We start from the raw sequence: 21,095 nt of genomic DNA, 5'->3' as shown, positions 1-21,095 counted from the left end.
GAAAAGAAAAGAGTTTGGTATAAAGGGACTCATAGAACGGCAGAAGAGGAAGTAGTTATCTGGGAGTAAGGAGGTGAGACCCAGCATGAGTCCTGAGGATGTCCAAAGCCAGACCCACAGAGTAAGTTACCATGTTGAGGATCCTGGAGCAAGCCGAACACCACTGGGTCAGTAAGAGAACTTGAGCGAATTTCAGCTGATATGTGGCTGCCAGTGGGTGCATGAGGAAGTGCTATTCCTGGAGTACTCAGACCCTCCTGGAGAGTGTCCTGGTCCTGGACAAAGGCTGGAACCTGGGAACAAGCAGAACGCAATAAACTGACTCTCCCTGTACCTCCAGCAAATGAACTCACCTAACCACCATGGACCTCTTTCTGCCCATATAGTCTAGAATGGTGAGATGAGAGTGACCCACCTCAAGCATGGAGCATCAAAACAGCAGGAAAGCTTTGCCTTGAGAACAATGGAGCTGCCCTCTAGACCCACTCATGGCACTGGTGACCTTTCCCAGAGGAGACTGAACAGAACAGTAGAAACAGAAGCCAGACCTGGGTGTGGGTTAAGGAGGGAATGGGAAGTAACAAGCAATTAAGAGCTTCAGACTTAATCTAAAAGTCTTCAGCTTCAGGTTTAATCTAAAACACTGGGTTCTACTTATTCACACCTTTTCTCATTCCCACCTGCTCCAACAGAAGGAACGCTAGAAGTCTAGACATCTGGTTTTGCTGCTAACTAGATGTCTCACAAAAGCAATGCAGTGAACCTTTTCCTGCCTCCATTTTTAACCTCTTGAATGAGAACAACGGCTTAGTGATTAGCAATGAAAAACACAGCTCTGAAATTCTTCATTTTCACGATTAAAACAAACAAGCCCATCCTTGATATCCCTCCCAAATTACATTTCAGACTTTTCATATAGAAATGTTTCTAGTGGGCTCTAGATCAACAGAAAGATATCTGACACATATTAGAAACCATGTTAAGATCCCAATTTAATAGCCAAGGATATAAAATCTTATCAGAGGCAAATATCTCAACCCAATCTCTTGTCTCACACAGTCCCCAGTAGGGCAACACATGGAGTGGTCTTTCCAGATCTAGAAAGCTTCATTCTTGCTCTCCCACAACTTTCCATACTCCAGGTTTACAACACCAATCCAAACAGACTTTACAAACAACATACTTGCTTCCGTTTAGAGGAGCTCTTATGAACATTATGTTCTTCAGATTCTTGAATCAAACTCAGAATTAGAAAGCATCACCCAGGGAGACAAAGCAGAGTCAATGCTCTGTGTTGATTCTGAATTGGTCCAAAGATCCCAACCATAAATCCATTTCTCCAGACAGATATTCTATGGTCTGAAGAGTTCATGAACCTGTTTTAATCAGCATAAGGGTTGCTGCTGTGTTACTGTTAATGAAAATCACAGGATCATCTTCTACCCCAGCCTGTCCTGGGCCTACTCCCCACTTCCCCTTTCTCACTTTAAATGCTGGTCCATCAAGGTCTTTCTGCAGCTCTTCTACCAGGGCCACGGCCTCCTCACCACTCCCGGGGCGATGGATCTGCACCCAGGTCCGTATCTCCCCAGGCAGGATGCTGAGGAATTGCTCCAGCACCAGCAGCTCCAGGATCTGGGCCTTGGTGCGTGCTTCTGGCCTCAGCCACCGGCGACAGAGCTCCCGGAGCCGACTCAGTGCCTCCTGGGGTCCAGATGTCTCATGATAACGTAACTGTCTAAAGTGCAGGTGGGAGGTCTCCCAAACAGTGGAGCTACTCCCTTGGAAGCTGGTTCCCCACTTCCAGGTATCATCCTTCCCTTTAACGAGGCCCTCTTGTCGCAGAGCACTGTGGGCCCAATTTTCTCTTGTCATTGTTGCCATTTAAGACAGACGCCTCTCCGGGGTCCCTCAATTCTTGCTTGACTTCTTCCTTAAAGCTTGAAGAACATCATCTATAAGACCTAAAAAAATCATTGTTAAAGTTAGCCCAGAGACACAGTCAGATCTTCCGCACCCCGATTAGCCCCCGGTAATGAAGAAACCTTGCCAAATGCAGAGTTCTAGATTCTGGGCAGTTTCTCCTTTGACGGAGGCCCCAGCCCAAGGCTCTAGGGACATTAATATTCATGTTATCCAGACCATTGCTGATATAAAAAACATGAAATTCCTTTTTTTTCCTTGCCATGACGCATGTGGGATCTGAGTTCTGCAACAAGGGACTGAACTTGCACCCCCTGAATTGGAAGCCCAGAGTCTTAACAACTGGACCACCATGAAAGTCCAATATCAAATACCCCTTAATCATTATTTTTAAGAGTGTATCAGTCCACTCATACTTAAGTAATCCACTGCCGTTGGATGTTTAATTATTTATAATTTTCTCCTATTACAAATTAAGCTACAATGACCATCTTTGCTAAAGAATTTTTGGTTATATTTCTGCTTATTTCTTCAGGAAAAATCTCCAGAAAAGAAATTGTTTAGCAGAAAGGTAGGAATAGTTTACACTTTTAAGGCTGTAACAGTTACATCTCTATCAGTGACATATCTGGATGCCCCATTAATTTTATTTAACAAGTGGACCCTTAAAGTTCATGCTTAGAGCAGAGGAGAGCAAAATAAAATATAATCTCAATACAAAGTCCAAGTACAATTAACAGGAGGACAAACAAGCACAGTAAGAATTCATGGAGGTAATTTAGGGTTGGGCTTTAAAGAAAAAATAAAAAGATCACTGGAATGTTAAGAAAGCCATTCCAGGAAGAAACTGTAATTTCTAAAGCAAGGGAGTGACACCACATATAGCTCTGTTAGAAATGTTCTGTGCAAATCAGAGAAAGGAAGAAAACTTTGAGATAAGGTTGTAGAACTAGAGTGAAGAGGTAAGTAAACAGAAGCAAATGCTAAAGGCAACTAAGAGGTAGCCAAAGGTACCCCAAGTAGCCAGAGTGGCATTGCCAAGCCCATTCCATAGGAACTACACTCAGTATCTCAGCATTAAGCCACCATGGACTTAACCTGTGTCTGTGAGCATCTGTGCTTTATCCAGTTTTACTTTGTGTATCTGTTAGTAAGATGTGTTCCAAGGGAACTGCTCCTTTGCTTTACACCATTTGAGCTTATGAAGGTTTCATAAGAACACTATTTTCAGATATTAGGGGAAACCTGTAGTCTAAGCAAATAAAGTTCTAAAGTATTAGTAGGGATAGAACACTTGAAAAAAGAAACTGAGCAGTTCTTTGGTCACTGACCTGGGGGTGATGGAAAGGAATTTTAAAAAACTATTTCTATCCCATGCTCACAGGTAGAAAGAGTACTGTCAAAATTCCAGTTCTTCTCAACTTTATCTATAGAGTCAATGCAACTCCAATAACTCACCAAGCTATTTCGTAGGTATCAACAAACTGATTCTAAAGTTCACAAAGAGAGGCTACAGACCCAGAATAACTAACACAATACTGAAGGACTTCTCCCTCAGTATCATGAAGTTGAGGGACTGACATTACTCAATACTACCCAGAGTTGAGGGACTGACACTACCTAACATCAAAACATTCTAAAAAGTTACAGTTATGAAGACAGTGCAGTATTGGCAAAGTGCAGACAAATCAATAAAATAGAATAGAAAGTCCAGAAATAGACCCACATGAATAGAGTCAACTGATCTTTGATAGAATTAAGGTGATATGATGGAACAAAGACAGTCTTTTCAGCAAATGGTGCTGGTACAACCAGATAGAGGCTATGCAAATGGTGCTGGTACAACCAGATATTCACATGCAAAAACAATCAATCTAGACACAAACTTTACATATTTCACAAAAATTAACCCAAAATGGATCAGAGACCTAAATACAGAACTATAAAAGTCCTGGAAGATAACCTAGAAGAAAACCTAGATGACCTTGGGTATGGTGACAGCTTTTTAGATATTCAAAGGCACGATCCTTGAATGAAGTAAAAGGCAGACTTCATTAAAATTCAAAAATTCTGCTGTGGAAAAAGCAGTGTCAAGAATGAGAAGACACCCCATAGACTGAAAGAAAATACTTGCAAAAGACACACATACTTGATAAAAGCCTAATATCCTTCCTTTGTATATTTCAAACAAAGAACTCTTAAAACTCAACAATTAAGAAAACAAACAACTCAATTAAAATATGCCCATGGGGGCTTCTCTGGTGATTTAGTGGTTAAGAATCCACCTGCCAATGCAGGGACACAGGTTTGATTCCTGGTCCAGGAAGACACCACATGGTGAGGAGCAACTAAGCCCTTGCAGCGCAACTACAGAGGCCACGCACACAGAGCCCCTCCTCCACAAGAGAAGCAACCGAAATGAGAAGTCTGCAGACCACAATGAAGAGTAGCTCTGACTTGCCTCAACTAGAGAAAGCCTGAGCACAGCAACAAAGACCCAGCACAGTCAAAAATAAATAAATCTTTCTTTTCAATGACCCAAAGGAGAATTCCCTGGCAGTCCAGTGATGAAGACTTGGAGCTTCTACTGCTGGGGGCCCAGGTTTAATCCCTGGCCAGGGAACAAAGAGCCATAAGCCCCATCGTGGCCAAAATAAGAAGATAAAATATGGCCCAAAGACCTAAACAAACACATCGCCAAAGAAGATATACAGATTTCAAATAACTGCATGAAAATATGCTCTGCATGATATATTTCATCAGGGAAATGCAAGTTAAAACAATGAAATACCATTACATACCTATTAGAATGGCCAAAATCTAGAACACTAGCAACACCAAACGCTGGTGAAGATGTGGGACAACAGAAATTGTCATTCATTGGTAGGAATGCAAAATAGTACAGCCACTATGGAAGACAGCTTGGCCCTTTCTTACAAAACTAAACATACTCTTACCATAAATTCTAGCAATCGTGCTCTTCAGTATTCATCCAAACGAACTGAGACATACATCCACACAAAAACCTGCACATGGATGTTTTAGCAGCTTTATTCATAACTGTCAACACCAAGAATCAACCAAGATATACTTCAATGGGTAAACAGATAAACTGTGGTACATCCAGAAAACAGAATATTATTCAGTGTTAAAAAGAAGCTATCATGACACGAAAAGATACAAAGGAAACGTAAATGTATGTTACTCAGTGAAAGAAGCTAATTTCAAAGTCCAATATACTTTACAATTCCAACTACATGGCTTCTGGAAAAGGTAAAACTATGGGGGATTTTTTTTTTTTAATTGACCTACAGTTGGTATACAGTGTTAATTTCTGCTGTACAGCAAAGTAATTCAATTATACACATACATTCTTTTTTATATTCTTTTCCATTAAGGTTTATCACAGGATATTAAATACAGTTCCCTGAGTTATACAGTAGAACCTTGTTGTTTATGCATTCTATAAATACTAGTTTGTATCTGCTAACCCCAAACTCCCACTCTATCCCTCTAGTGGTGGGGGATGTTGATACTGGAGGAGGCTATGCAAATGTGGGGGCAGGGAACAAATGAGAAATTTCTGTATTTTCTGCTTAATTTTCCTATGAACCTAAAACTGTTCTAAAAAATAGGGTCTACAAATAAAACTTGGGGGGAAAAGAGACTTCTAAATAATTTTCTACAGTAAATTATCAGAATTTTATTTACTCTTACTTTGCAGAGATACAAATAAGAAATCCTTAAGCATACATTATGCTTGTTTTTCACAAAAGATTTGTAAGCACAGGTTAAAAAGAACAAAAGAAGTCTCCGAGGAGCTAAGCGATTCACTCAAGGCCACTCAACTAGTTCAGTTATGGGAGCAAATTCTGATCTCAGAGATTCTAACCCCAAAAGTACAAAATAACTGCATCTAAGAAAAGACTTCTGAAACACAAACAATTATTCCAAAGCAATGGTTTCCAAACAACAGTTCATTAAAACAATAACCATACACAGTCACTCACAGGTTGATAATGACCTTTCTTGCAAAAGACAGCATTTACTAAATTTGTACTTAATGTGAAAATACATTCTCTGAGGCAATGGTGATATGCGTGGTCTAAGTTTGCTTCTTAAATACCATTACATTACAAAATTTAAAATGGAACTTGGTGTGGGGGGGATAAATGGGAAAACTGGGAATAATACATACACATTACTATATATAAAAAAGATAACTACTAAAGACATACTGTATGGCAAAGGTAACTCTAGTCAATACTCTGTAACGGCCTATACTGGAAAAGAATCAAGAGTGGATATATGTATAACAGACTCACTTGGCTGTACACCTACCTAAAACTAACATAAAATTGAAAACCAAGTATACGCCAATAAAATTACAAAGAAAAATGGGACTCAATCCATCCTTCAAGGAAAAAAAAAAAAAAAGATTCTGGGAGTCCCTGCCCCAGGGAAGTCTCAAGCTGTTTCTCAGCATTAGCCTCAGAAAAGACTAAGAAAAAAGCAGAAAGACTTGAGCTGAGAACCTGGCTACTGAGGTCGCTCTTCTCAAAGGGGCAGCACATTCTATTGACTCGACAGCCAATCCACAGACACACAGACACACAGAGGGGCCGTCTTCAATGTATTCCCCAAGCCGCAGCCTAGGCGTCCATCTCAACCAAGCGGAGGAGGGACCGCCCTGGGGGTGAGGAGCAGAGAGGGGCCAGCGAGGGCTGAGCTGCCCTGGAGAGCTCAAGCCGCAACCCCGGCCGCCCTCCGCGCTTGCCAACCCGACCCGAGCCCACCCCGCTCACCGGGGTCTCCAGCGGCGGCTCCGGGCTTGGGGACCACCACCTTGGCGCCGGGACGCCAGGAGATGACACGAAAACTGGACGCGACGGCACCTGAAGCCCAGAATAATGGCTGACCCGCGGGTATAGCGACATCCGGTGCCTCACCCCACCTCCCAGTTTCGGCTCTCTAGGAAGCCACATCTCTATGGTTCCTAGCTTTCCCAGTGGTGGCAGGAAAGGCGGAGCTCCGGGGCTCTTAGGTCTTCATTCCTCTCAACCAAAGAACAGGTGTAGCTGTATTCCAGAACCCAAGGATGCAGAGGTGAATCACATGGCCCAGGCCCCCAGGACTCGTGTTGCCTCCTGAAAGAATTGGACCTTTCTGTTTTAATTTGAATTGCAACTGAGTTTAATAATTTCTCGAACGTCTGAATGTCTTCGTGAGTGACATATCCAATCTATTTGTGAACCACAGCAGTTCTCACCATAAATAACATATATTACAAATGACTTCCTTGTGAATTGGCTTGCTGTTGTTCAGTCGCTAAGTCGAATCCGACTCTTTGTGACTGTCCTTAACCATCTCCAGGAGATTGTTCAAATTCATGTCCATTGAGTCAGTGATGCCATCCAAGTATCTCATCCTTTGTTGTCCCCTTCTCCTCATGCCATCAGTCTTTCCCAGCATTAGAGTCTTTTCCAATGAGTTGGCTCTTCACATCGGGTAGCCAAAATATTGGAGCTCTTGCCCAAATGATGAGATAATGGAGCTCTGGTGTTAAATATAAATCAAGCTGAAATGAGGATGGAGGGACACTGCCTCCCTGGAATGAGGAGGTCTTTGCAGTTGTCCACCACCCTGAGTAAAGTTAGGTCAGTGTAAAGGGTACTGGAACTCTGCTTCTTTGATACTTAAATCTTTTAAGTTTGGACTCCTGGAATTATCACCCTCTATATAAGATGACAGAAAGAGGCTTCAAAAGGGTATTGCAAAAGAGGGAAATGTCACATCCTTGGACCCACAGGAGTCTTTAGGATGGATCACCAAGTGAGGGTCCTTACCTTTGTGCAGGAAAGAATTCAATAGCAAGTCAAAGAAAAGTGAAAGTGTTTTTAGAGGAATTCACACTCCACAGGCCCAAATGTAAACTACCTCAGAAAGTGAGAGCAGCACCAGGGCATGAGGTTGTAGTTTTCATGGGCTAAGTAATTTAATATGCTAACATATAGGAGGAATATTACTATTTCCAGGAATATTGCTATTTCAGGAACAGGGGGTATTTCCCAGGAGTTGGGCCACTGTCCACTTGCTGGCCTTTGATGGTCCGTCTCAGAACTGTCATGGCCAAGGAGTGATTTTTCGTATTACAAAGAAGATATAATGAACTAAAGGTCCGTGACCAGACTTCTCAAAACCACCTAGGTTACAGCTGGTTCCAGTCAGTCTTTATCAAATCCCAGCAACTGCACCCCATCTTCATTTATCAAGCATGTGTCTCCTGCCTCTTTCTCTCCTGTCTCAAGGGCAAGGGCCATGACTATATGGATACCACATACACTTAGCACCTAGCACAAAGCCACAGTAGGTGCTACATGAATGCTTATTGAATGAGCAAGGTGTTATTCTATTGATATGTTTTCTTCGAGCTTTCACTGAACATTTGCTTAAACATCTGTCTCTACTCCTTTGTTCATTCAACAACATTCACTGAGTACTAATCATGTGCTAGACACTGTTCTAGGCACCAGGGACATAAAGAGGTGAAGTCCCTAGAAACTTATATTTATAGGGAGGATAGACAGAAAACAAATACAAAATGTACCAGAGAGTGATTAAATACTAAGCAGAAAGAGGGAAGGACCCAACACCCAACCAAGTAGGAGGAGAACCAGGAGATAGTACTTTATAGGTCTCAAAGCATGAATAGGAGGACCTCCCTGGTGGTCCAGGGCTTAAGACGCCACGCTTCCACTGCAGGGGGCACAGGTTCAATCCTGGTCAGGAAGCTAAGATCCCACATGCTGTGAGGTGCAGGGACTTAAATCCTGCCCTTGTGCTTGATAAAATCTAAGTCCCTTGATGACCAGGGTCAGCAAACTGCCACATGCCACACAAGCATCCACTTATCTGACTTCCACTTCTTTATCCTAGGCTCTGAGGATTTACTCTCTGAAAGACCTTTAAAAGGATGTTTAAGTTTTATCCAACATTTCTATGCTGTGTCATAGCCAAAGGACTTTATTTTTATCTTGTTCACCATTTTGTTCTACTACAATGTTTTATTCATTTTTATTTTTAAAAATCTTAATTTTTGGCTGTGCTGGGTCTTCACTGCAGTGTGCAGACTTTTCTCTAGATGCAGCTGCAACTAGTCTCTAGCTGTTGTGGTACATGGGCTTCTCATTGCAGTGGTTTCCCCACGTGAATCACAGGCTCTAGGGCCTAACAGGCTTCAAGAGTTGTGGTGCATGGGCTCACTAGTTGTGGCGCAAGGACTTAGTTGCTCCATGGCATGTTGGATCTTACTGGACAAGGAGATCAAACCCATGTTTCCTGAATTGGCAGGCAGATTCTTAACCACTAGGCCACCATGTAAGTCCTATAATTTTTTAAAACATGAATCTGCTTAACTCTGTGGTTAAACCAACATTGCCAATGTGACAGCATTTTCTTTCACTCAGTAAACTGGGTTGCTAATTTGTTATGACTACACAAACTCTGGTATATGTCTCAGTAATTCTGTGATTTGTAGATTTTTCTAAGGGACAATGGATAATTATCACAAAAATGGCCATGTAAAGAGTCAAGGCTCCTCATGGAGATCTTCCTTAAATCCCCACTTCAAAAGTTTTGTTCTATATGGATTCCTACTGTATGTGTGTTTAGTCGCTCGGTTGGGTCCAATTCCTGGGGACCCTCTGGACTGTAGCCTGTAGGCTCCTCTGTCTATGGGATTTCTCATGCACGATTACTAGAGTGGGTTACCATTTCCTTCTCCAATAGATTCTTACACCCTGACCCAAATATGCTAATTTTGTGGGCTTGGGAAATATACCTGTATATGTGAAATTACTTCTTGTGATTCCTAGATTTGGGAACCGCTGAACTTAAAAGAATGGTTACAGCTTTGTCATGGCTACAGTCCTTATACATCAGATTGTGCTGTGTGGACTTAAAATGGTCAGTGGAAGGAGTGAGAACTAGTGAAGTCCTGTATCCATATCGCCCAGAAAGGAATTAGCCATCTCCTTTGGACCCCCTCACAAATCTGCCTTCTGGAGTAGAAATGGACCTCAGGGAACATGCTGGTTTCATACAGCCAAAGGTCTATATAATAGCATAGGTTTGAACAGAGATGAGACCAGAGAGGGGATGGGACAATAACTAGCTATACAAGTTCTCCAGCAAAATAACAGAACATTTTTTTTTTTTTTGGCCACACAGCATGTGGAATTTTCATTCCCCCGCCAGCGTTTGAACCTGCATCTCTTGCATTGGAAGTGTGGAGTCTTAACCATTGGACCGCCAGGGAAATCCCAGAAGGACAATTTCTAACGGCTAGAGCACTACTTTTGTAGAGTTGGCCCTCCATATTTGTGGGTTCTGCATCATGTATTTAACCCAATACAGATAAAAAATATTAAAAATGAAAAAACTTCAAAAAGTTCCAAAAAGCAAATCCTCAATTTGTCATACTGGCAACTATTTATATGTATTATTTTCATTGCATTTACAACTATATACAAAGCATTTACATTGTATTAGGTTTTATAAGTACCCTAAAGATGATTTAAAGTATACTGGAGGATGTGCATAGGTTACATGTAATAGTTTGCCATTTTATATAAGGGACTTGAGCATCCTTTGACTTTGGTATGGTGGTGGGGGTCCTGGACCCAATCCCCTGCAGTTACTGAGGAACAACTCTATTAAGAGTATGAAAATAACAAGCTTCATCTTGTGTTTGAATCTGAAACAAGCCAGAATCACATTTTCATTCCAAAAGCATCTGCTTAAAGAAAAGCAAATTGAACTGTTTTCTTCCCAATCTGAATAAAGGAAGGAAGCAAAAGAAAAAAAAAATTTAGTGATATTTATAACAAGGAAATAACAACAGATATTTATTGGAGGAATTATAACCATTTTTGGCAAAAGTTTTATGACTCCAGTCTTATAACATCAGAGGTGAAGTCAGACAGTCTAGTTTCTAAAAACAACCTAACATTGCAATGTTGTAAAGTAATTAGCATCCAACTAATAAAAATAAATGGGAAAAAAAATAAAAATAAAAACAACCTAACAATATGAACATACTATTTTATTTATATTGAATGGAAAAAAATTTAGAAAGCAATTCTGTCACTTAGATATGGAGCTGGAAATGAAATATAGTCTTATGGGATTCATGGTCAATGAAAATGCTCAGTTACTATTTAAAGCTCTTTTTGGTTTAAATTTTCTTCTGAGTTCCTGATAAGATCTAATATAGTACACACCATCAATGAAAAATATCTCTAAGTCTAGGGAGACATTCACCTCTCTATGCAATATTCTTTATCTTTCAGATTTCCCTTTAATCAAGGCTACATAACATTTTAATTTCACACTTTTTCTCACAACTTAAAAGAGATGTATATATTTCTAGTCCACACCAAAGCAATTCTACATACAGGGTATCTGTGGTCAAAAAATACTGACTTTTCATATTCCTTGGGAATATTCATGGTACTAAAAACAAGTGAATAAATGTGGGTGCACAGGAAACCAGCAGATGACAGAAACAGGAATGGACAATACACAGTAGTTTAGTGATGCACATTTCAAGAGAGCTGGGGTTTTGACAGAATAGAGAAGAAATGGCGTACAGAGAGGTAAATGGGTTGGGGTAGACAAAAACTAGCAGAGGGACTGCAGAGGAACCACTGCTGTCAGGGAACAACTAGGCTTCCATTAGAACAGGAAGTTGGGAAAAGAAAAAAAACCACATTCAAACAGACCCTGAATTTCAGAGTGTATCATGAAAGGGCTTGAAAGAATGGTAAGAACTGCAAAATTAAATGTTGACTGAAACAGGTAGCTGGTAGTCTTAAAAAACTTCTGCAGGAAGGTGAGTGGTCAGTTCAAATTACATTGCAGAATGGGTATATGAAAGGGTATGCTGCTGCTAAGTCACTTCAGTCACATCCAACTCTGTGCGACCCCTGTAGACAACAGCCCACCAGGCTCCCTCGTCCCTGGGATTCTCCAGGCAAGAACACTGGAGTGGGGTGCCATTTCCTTCTCCAATGCATGAAAGTGAAAGTGAAAATGAAGTTGCTCAGCCGTGTCCAACTCTTAGAGACCCCGTGGACTGCAGCCTACCAGGCTCCTCTGTCCGTGGGATTTTCCAGGCGAGAGTACTGGAGTGGGTTGCCATTGCCTTCTCCAATGAAAGGGTATAGAGTGCACTTATTAACATTTACTTTTGCAGTCTAACACAGGTATCAGCCTAGAAGATTAGAAGCTACTGAGGGCTTCCTCCAGGGTCCACTATCTTGGCTTGCCTGGGTAAAAAAATGTCAATTTATTCAGATCTCTGGCTTCCTTCCTAGAAGATACTTACTCTTGGAGACCACAGAGTCCTCTAATATGAAAAAGAAAGGCTACTTGAAGAAAGAATTTCAGACACTGTGTCACAGTGGTGGAAAAATGTTTTGCTCAGCAGTATCAGAAGCATCAAAAACTCTGCTCAGCAATAATAAATGCTTAAAAAATACCCCCAACAGGCACACAGGAAGTTAGTTGCCTGTTTTCTTATAAAGCAGTTTTAGGAGAGCCACATAAGTCATGGGAGTTTCCATATAAGTAATCAGCAGCTGAGAATGGCTGGCATGACAAAAGGCATGAAATATTAATCACAACCTTCCTGTGGAATTTTGAAAAGGACACATGACCAGGGAAATGATACAAGTCCCTTCCTGCTGCAATTCTGTCTAGCCACAGTCACAGGTGGGTGACCTTCCCTTGTGTCCACCCAGACTCTTGGGGAAGTGCCTGCCCAGGGGTGACCAATGATAGAACAGTGCTACCCTCTGAACACAGCAACAGAGCCTAGAAACCGTGCTTTGAATAACTATGCAAAGAGGGACTATTATACCACAAAATTATATATAAGCCATTATCCTATCAAACAAAATAGGACAAAAACTAAACAATCTCTTTCCACCCAAATATACACTTCATACCATCCACTTCTTTTTAGCATCTTCCTTATGAAACCATGATCAACCTATAATTGTCCACATATCATCAACCACCTTTCACAGAAGTGGTTACTCAGGAGAACTCCAACTTCTTGGTCTCCCACTCACAGAACCATCATGATGGGCAGAGGCACTTTGGTAAAACACAGAAAGCATGGACTTGAAAATCTGATCTGAGTTCAAATTCTAGCTTAAACCACTTATTAGCCAGTTACCTAACCTCACTTGAGACTCCATTTTCTTGTACAAATGGGCTATCAAATCCTCAGTAGTTCCTAAAACGATGTATCAGTACACATGCAGAAGACAAATGTTGTCAGGCTTATGCATTCATTGTATACAAAGGAGGAGGAATGACTGAGTTAAGAATGGGGCAGTTCTAAGGGTTCCCAGATTCTGAGCTGTCTTAAAAGTTTGAAATACTTATTGAAAACAGATTAAGGCCTTCTCAGAGGGCTGGACATAAAGGCTGGTCACACATTTATAGGCATTATCTCATTTAATCCTCACAACAACCTGGTGAGGTAGGTAGTTACTCCCATTTTACAGATAAACTTACAGCTCAGGGCAGTTAAGGGACTTGTCCAAAATGGCAAGCTAGTGCATAGCAGATCTGGAATTAGAACATATATATATATCTGACCCAAAAGTCTGCAATTTTAGCTACTAAAGTCTATAAAACATGTGACGGCAGTCTTCCCCTTGTTTTAGATTATGCTGACTCTTTAAAGGTTATGAAACTGCAATTGTTCCAACTTCATACGGGGGAATTTTTTTCTGGTTCTGTAGATATATATCAAAAAGATGGAGCCTAGGTGGTTCTTTATTCTCTCTGGATCCTTCTACAGCAGTGGGAGAGAATATAGTAAATTTTTACTGTTTTCTTTTAACCTAAAAGTGATTAAGAAAGTGGATTAGATATTTTGTTGATGACTATAAAGTCAGTTTATCTTAAAACTGCAAAGGCCAACAACTGGTATTTATGATGTAATATGCAGGAAACAGGCTCTAAAAGGAAGTGACTTGCTGAGGGTTCCCCTGCTAAGGGTTAGGTGACTGGCTAATAAGTGGTTTAAGCCAGAATTTGAACTCAGATCAGTATTAGTATCAGAACTAAGGTCAGTATTAGGGTGCAATCCTAGGACTTTAGAGTCTGTAACTTTCATAAACACTGTTAAATGAAAATGAATATGTGCTCATTGCATTTTAAAAATACTCTACTTTTTTCCTGACTATAAAAGTGGTACATTCTCACTGTAGAAAATCTGAAAAGCATAGAAAAGTATAAAGAATAAAATAGAAATTACCTATAATCCTATTACCCAGAGATAATCACTGTTCATATTTTGGTTTGGTATTATTTAATTTCCATTTTTTCCTTTGCATAAATTTTTTTTTAATTTGGATATTTCATTGTTTTTCTCTTTGATTTATCTTCCATTTTATTCAAATCATTTCTTCCATGGCACTAAATATTTTTTTAAATGTTTACAATGGATGCAAAGCCATCATATGCATAGACCATCATTCACTTAAACCCAGTTCTGTCGAAACTCTAGTTTTCTTCCTCCAGTTATACATGATGCTGGCATGAATACCTGCTTCTGTTAATCTTTGTCTACTTCTGATTACTTTCCCTGTGTGGATACTTAAAGAATTAAGGTTGATGATACTGAAAAACTGCTTTTCCTAAAAGCAGCAATTCACTCCACTTTGTAACAATGTTATTTATGACATTTCTTTCTCCTCATTATGCTTTCTCTGATGTTGAATAAGCTGTGAGCTGTAACGATAGGCCTTCCCACACTCACTGCACTTATAGGGTTTCTCCTTTGTGTGGGTTCTCAAATGTAGAATCACTTGAGAAGTTTGCCTGAAGGTTTTCCCACATTCATTACATTTATAGGGTTTCTCTCCAGTGTGAACTCTCTGATGATCAATAAGATTACGATTGGAAGTAAAAGCTTTCCCACACTCACTACATTTGTAAGGTTTCTCTCTACGATGCAGTCGCTGATGTTCATTAAGGGTCTTCTTTAAGATGAAAGCTTTCCCACACTCGTCACATTCATAAGGCTTCTCCCCAGTGTGAATTCTCTGATGGTCCATAATCTTTGTATTAGAAACACATGTTTTCCCACACTCCTTACACTTGTAAACTTTTTTTCCTTTGTGCATTCTCTGATGTTGAGTAAGGTTTGAACTACGACTAAAGGCTTTCCCACATTCAATACATGTGTAGGGCTTCTCACCAGTGTGAACTCGGTGGTGTGAAATCAGGCCAGAACTCCGACTAAAGGCTTTCCCACACTCCTTACATTCATAGGTTTTCTCCCCACTGTGGATTCCCTGGTGCCGAATAAGGTGGGACTTACCACTGAAAGATTTCCCACATTCGCTGCATGTGTAAGGCTTCAATCCTGTGTGGATTCTCCGATGAACAACCAGGTTGGAGCTATGACTGAAGGCTTTTCCACATTCCTTACACTTATAGGGTTTCTCTCCTGTGTGGATTCGTTCATGTACTGTGAGGTTTGCACTCTGACTAAAGGCTTTCCCACACTCAGTACATACATACTGTCTCTTTACAGCCTGAATTCTCTCATTTATTGTAGGGCCATCTTTTTCAGATTCTGGGTCACTCACTTCTGTGAGTGTTTTATTGTCTTGAACTGTCTTTTGTTTGAAGTTTCTTGTCTTTCTCCTCATTTTCTCTTGCTTGGAGCATCCCAGTGGCCCCTCGAGTATCTTCTTTCCCTTCAAAGGTGCTTTCGAAATTTTGACTTCCTTGGTAATACTTCTCTGTGGTGCTCTCTTGAAAGTTGAGACTCTGATTTTTCAGGAATGATATTTTGGAATCAATACTTCCTCAGTCCTCGTTTCACCATCTGACAGAAGAAACAGAAGTTATGCATGTCACCTGCTCTCTATACTCAAGGAAGGAGAATTATCCAAGGATAACAAGATGTGCTGGGCCACAGGATCTCACATGGAAAAGTAAGGCAGGGAGGACTGATCATAAAGATGAGAAAAATGAGGTTAGACATACAGGCTAAGGTAAAGGCGAGGAAGCTTATGGAAAGCGAGAAGCTGACAGGAGCCCGACAGGTGCAGTATCAGAATGAGTAATGAGTAGTATAAAAACCACCCTTGGTTTCTTCCTATCTTATGCTCTGCCCCCAGAATTGGAGCCATCTAACTCATAATATGGTCCCTAGAAAAGTTCAGTAGCTCAAATGTCTAATCTTCAGGTCAGTTTGGCATTTAGTTCATGCTGACCTATTCCCCTAGCACCAGTGATATAGTGGCTAGAACAAAACAGGTGCTCAAAAATTGTTTTATAAAATAGTAACGAGGATTCCATCTTAGAGTGTGACTAAGATTTTTTGCTCTAGTATAGGTACTAGGTCCCTGTCTACATCCCTCTTCTTAAGCTCTGCTGTGATAGGGGTGAGAAGGTAACAGACAGGAAGGCAAGGGGGTCTCCAAATGGAGGAAAGAGGCTGCAAGTGCCAGACATTTTTATCTCTCTTAAGCGGCAGGAAGAAACAAACCAGCATATGTCTTTCCTTCTCTATACAAATTTAAAAGGAGGTTTCTCTCAACATGCTGTGTTGCCATGACACCTGGTCCCACCTAAAGCTAACTACTCTCAAACCTTGAGTTAACCAATACATTTATTTTTCGTATGGAAATGTTGTCTTAAGATATGTTAATGAACCCCTGACTCTATCTTCAAGTTGGTTCCGCCAAACGGCCTAACTTACTTACTCAGGTATTGTTCCCCTAATCTAAATGGAACTATTTGTTGGTATTCTGCCCTTCTACAAGATTCAAGTCAATCGTTTAATGGCCAGGGATGAATTATCTGGTGCCACTCTAAATTTTATGACATTCCTTTCTTTTCATTAACAGACTGTGAGTGACTATATAACATACAGCTAAAGACTAGGAGGGGGGGGTACTCTTTTGCCCCCTTCTGATGCCTATGTCAGAAGCTTTCTCTATCTCCTTTATACTTTAATAAAACTTTATTATACAAAAGCTCTGAGCAATCCAGCCTCGTCTCTGGCCCCGGATTGAATTGTCTCCTCCAGAGGCCAAGAATCCCGCATCTTATCGTTCAGCAGCAACCTTTCAGGGGTAACACTTTTCTTCCAATATTGAAGTCTAGTCACATCATAGCCTACTGTGCAGGGGCTGGTCTATAACTGGATCCAGGTACACTGTGCAAGTTCAGTCTGTCTTCTTTTTACCAATCAGAGTCTATGGGGTGAACCTGAGAGGCTGAACTGGGGAACAGGGTTAATTAAAGCATAGTGGGGAAAACTCTGAGAGGACTTTGCATGGCATAATGGTAAGCTATCTAAAGATGGCAAGAGAGGGACTTCTCTGGCAATTCAATGGTAAAGACTCCACAATTCCAACACAGGGGGCATGGGTTTGATCCCTAGTCAGGGAACTAAGTTTCCACATGCCACAAGCCTTCCTCCCCATCCAACAAAAAAAAAAAAAAAAAAAAAGATAGCAAGAGGGTGAGAGCAGAGGGCAGCACAACTGAAAGAGACTTATATCATGAAACCAATGTCAGGAGGAGCAGGAATTTCCCAACTGGTTTAACGTCAAATTCTGAACATATAGGTTACTGTGTTTGTGTGTGTGTGTTTGTGTGTGTGTTAGTCGCTCAGTCGTGTCCGACTCTTTGCAACCCCATGGACTGTAACCTGCCAGGCTCCTCTGTTCATGGAATTCTCCCGGCAAGAATACTGGAGTGGGTTGCCATTTCCTTCTCCAGGGGATCTTCCCAGGCCAGGGATTGAACCCAGGTCTCTGGCATTGCAGGCAGATGCTTTACCATCTGAGTTACTAGGGAAACCAATATATAGATAGCTCTAACAGACCTCAAATCTAGAGAAGGTTGAGTCATAAAAGAAAACTGAAAGCTGACTCCACGATACTAACACATCACTAATTCTCCTTTTACTATATTCCTTCTCAGACTTGTCCATACTCATAATGGTAGTTGTAAATATACAATACATACAATTTTGCATTCTTAGTTTTTTATAAGTATTTTTCAAGGCTTCCCTTGTGGCTCAGCTAGTAAAGCATCCACCTGCAATGCGGGAGACCTGGGTTCGATCCCTGGGTTGGGAAGATCCCCTGGAGAAGGGAAAGGCTACCCACTCCAATATTTCTGGCCTGGAGAATTCCAGGGACTATACAGTCCATGGGGTCGCAAAGAGTCGGACTCAACTGAGTGACTTTCACTTAAAAAAAAAAAAACAAAAAAAAAAAAAAAGGGAAAAAAAAAAAAAGTATTTTTCATATTGCAATTAACTCCCTGGTGGCTCAAACGGTAAAGAATCTGCCTGCAATGCAGGACCCAGGTTTGATCCTTGGGTCAGGAAGATCCCCTGGAGAAAGGAATGGCTACCCACTTCAGCATTCTTGCTTGGAGAATTCCATGGACAGAGGAGTCTAGCAGGCTACAATCCATGGGGTCACAAAGATTGGACACGACTGAGTGACTAACACTTTCACTTCCACTTCATTATTATTTTTTGACTACATAATGCACCACCAATTAAACTCATTACAATTTACCCATAATTTTGCTAGTGTCAGATGTTTCTGTTGTTCCCTGAGGTTTAACTACAATCAATAATGCTATCATGATCACTCTAGACACATAAAAGTTTTCTTCTTACTGAAATATATTCCTAGGATATAAGTGAGTTACTGGGTCAGAAGGAATGACAGTTTTGCAGTACTGCCTACTGATTTTCAAAAAATTTGATGGGGGGCTTCCCTGGCAGTTCAGTGCTTAAAACTTTGGCTTCCACTGAAGGGGCTGCAGGTTCAATCCTTTGTCAGGGAGTTAAGATCCCACATGCCTTGCAGACAAAAAACCAAAACATAAAACAGAAGCAATATTGTAACAAATTCAATAAAGACTTAAAAGTTTGACTAATTTTCATTATCTCATAGCTTTGTGATAAACAGAGTCAGGCTCTCTGCAGGAGGGACGTATCCAATGGTGAGTGCTCAAGGCCAGCAAGAAAAGAACTGTGAAGGCTGGAGTTCACATCTCAGAAGTGTATTGGTGCCACTGATATGATACACAGGCACATGTACACAGACTTGTGTGCAAGACAAGAAGGGCAGGCACAGAAAATGGTAGGAGACAAGGATACTTGGCAGGATCCTGAGCACACTCACACCAGCTGCTTACACCCTCCTAATCAAACAGGAGTCAGCAGGTGGAGGAAGCCAGTTAGAAGTAGTCAGGGGACTGCAGAGCAGAACAGGACAGCTAGTGAAGCTACCTCCAGAGTTCTGAGAAAGTTGATGGCTTTTTCTCAGCTTCTTTTCCACTTTTAATCTTCTCTGAAACTTTCTCTTTTCTTCATACATTTCTTAAACTAGCAATTATTGAACACTCTACCATGTACATATCTCTGTTCTGGATCTCACACAGAGCTTTTTAAAAAGCACCGTTGCATAAAAGTGAAACTGTTTGTATGAATGAATGGATGGATGACCAGGTGGATAAGTTTATGTATTTGCTGTTATGAAGGCCTCCCATTTTGCTGGCAAATTGTCCTCTGCTAAACTGTACTACTGTTAAATTATTTTCCTTTCTACAATATTATTTATGAAAAGTAAGGAAATGACTTTAGAGGAATGGGGCTTCCCTGATAGCTCAGTTGGTAAAGAACCGGCCTGTAATGCAAGAAATCCTGGTTCGATTCCTGGGTCAAGAAGATCCACTGAAGAAGGGATAGGCTACCCACTCCACTATTCTTGGGCTTCTCTTGTGGCTCAGCTGGTAAAGAGCCCATCTGCATTGTGAGAGACCTGGGTTCAATTCCTGGGTTGTGAAGATCCCCTGGAGAAGGAAAAGGCTACCCACTCCAGTATTCTGGCCTGGATAATTCCATGGGCTGAATAGTACATGGGGTTGCAAAGAGTCGGACACAACTAAGCAACTTTCACTTAGAGGAACAGATTTTCGTAATTACTAGAATAAAGTAATTTAGAAATTCAGAATAAGACAGTGCCTTGAAGCCAGCCCCTGGAGACCCCACTTCTAGGCATGGCTGATCCAATACTTCCCAGTTAGCTAGTGCAGTATCTATTTTACCCTTAAAGGCTATTATGGAAATATGTCTTGCAGCCTTCCAGAAAGGTGTGCTCAGGAAAAACATTAGTAGCCAGGTATTTACACAACTCCATATTGAATGCCAAAAAAAAAAAAAAAAAGACTGTTACACATTGACTGTATCCCAAAATAATTCATATGTATAATCCCAAGCCCCCAATGTGTCTATATTTGGAGATGTGACTTCTAAGGGGGTAATTAAGACTAAAGCAGGTTATAAGGGTGGGGCCCTGATCCAACAGGATTAATGTGTCCATACAAGAAGACCTACCACTTGCACTTGCACTCCTGCCCCCTCCCTACCACAGGCACAAACCGAGGGAAGCCATGTGAGCACACAGCATGAAGGGAGCCATCTACAAGCCAGGAAAAGAGTCCTCATCAAAAACCAAAAATAGTCAGTCACCTTGCTCTTGGACCTCCATCCTCCAGAACTGTGAGAAGATAAATGTCTACCGCTTAAGCCACCCAGTCTGTGAAATTTTGTTATGGCTGCCCAAGAAGACTAATATAAGCATGCAATATCATACCTACATTTAAGGAACTTACACTGGCATAATGGTAATACACTATTAGAACCAATCACAAATTTATAGTGCACCCAATCAGGAGATGAAGGGGTCTAGGAGATGCAGTGAATACTAGGGCTTGGGATGCTTGGGGAAGGGTGCTTTAAAAAGGCAGAAATGGGATGTCCCTGGTGGTCCAGTGATTAAGAATCTGCACTTCCACTGCAGAGGGTATGGGTTTGATCCCTTGGTCAGTGAACTAAGATCCCATATGCCACACAGTACAGCCAAAATAAACAAATAAATAAATAAAAATAAAGTTTAAAAAGAAAGGCAGAACTTTGGCTGAACCTGAGGATAAGCAAGAACTGTTTTCTCAAAAGGAATCTGGCACAGGGTTGATGTACTGAAAACAATTGGGTGGTTACACTATCCCATAACTTCATGAAGGCAGGGATTTTTATACATTTT

At 41.0% G+C, this 21,095-nt stretch overlaps 1 protein-coding gene across 7 annotated transcripts in view; it reads right to left on the bottom strand.

Annotated features, from left to right (window-relative positions):
• Positions 1 to 21,095, bottom strand: part of ZNF197 (zinc finger protein 197) — a 54,864-nt gene that overhangs the window by 10,191 nt on the left and 23,578 nt on the right. Inside the window, exons 1-3 of one of the 7 annotated variants that reach the window (XM_020869323.2) lie at positions 15,326 to 15,410; positions 1,486 to 1,964; positions 131 to 293 (exon numbers count right to left, since the gene is read on the bottom strand). In XM_020869323.2, the coding sequence (XP_020724982.2) occupies positions 131 to 293; positions 1,486 to 1,884 (562 nt within the window). In that variant the 5' untranslated portion in view covers positions 1,885 to 1,964; positions 15,326 to 15,410. The other 6 variants (XM_020869322.2, XM_070455547.1, XM_070455546.1 and 3 more) reach the window with 6 other exon arrangements.

This window comes from Odocoileus virginianus, chromosome 26, assembly GCF_023699985.2.
Source record: "Odocoileus virginianus isolate 20LAN1187 ecotype Illinois chromosome 26, Ovbor_1.2, whole genome shotgun sequence".
Taxonomy (NCBI): domain Eukaryota; kingdom Metazoa; phylum Chordata; class Mammalia; order Artiodactyla; family Cervidae; genus Odocoileus; species Odocoileus virginianus.
Note: the sequence above shows the minus strand (reverse complement) of the source record. Positions and strands in the feature narration are given on the sequence as shown.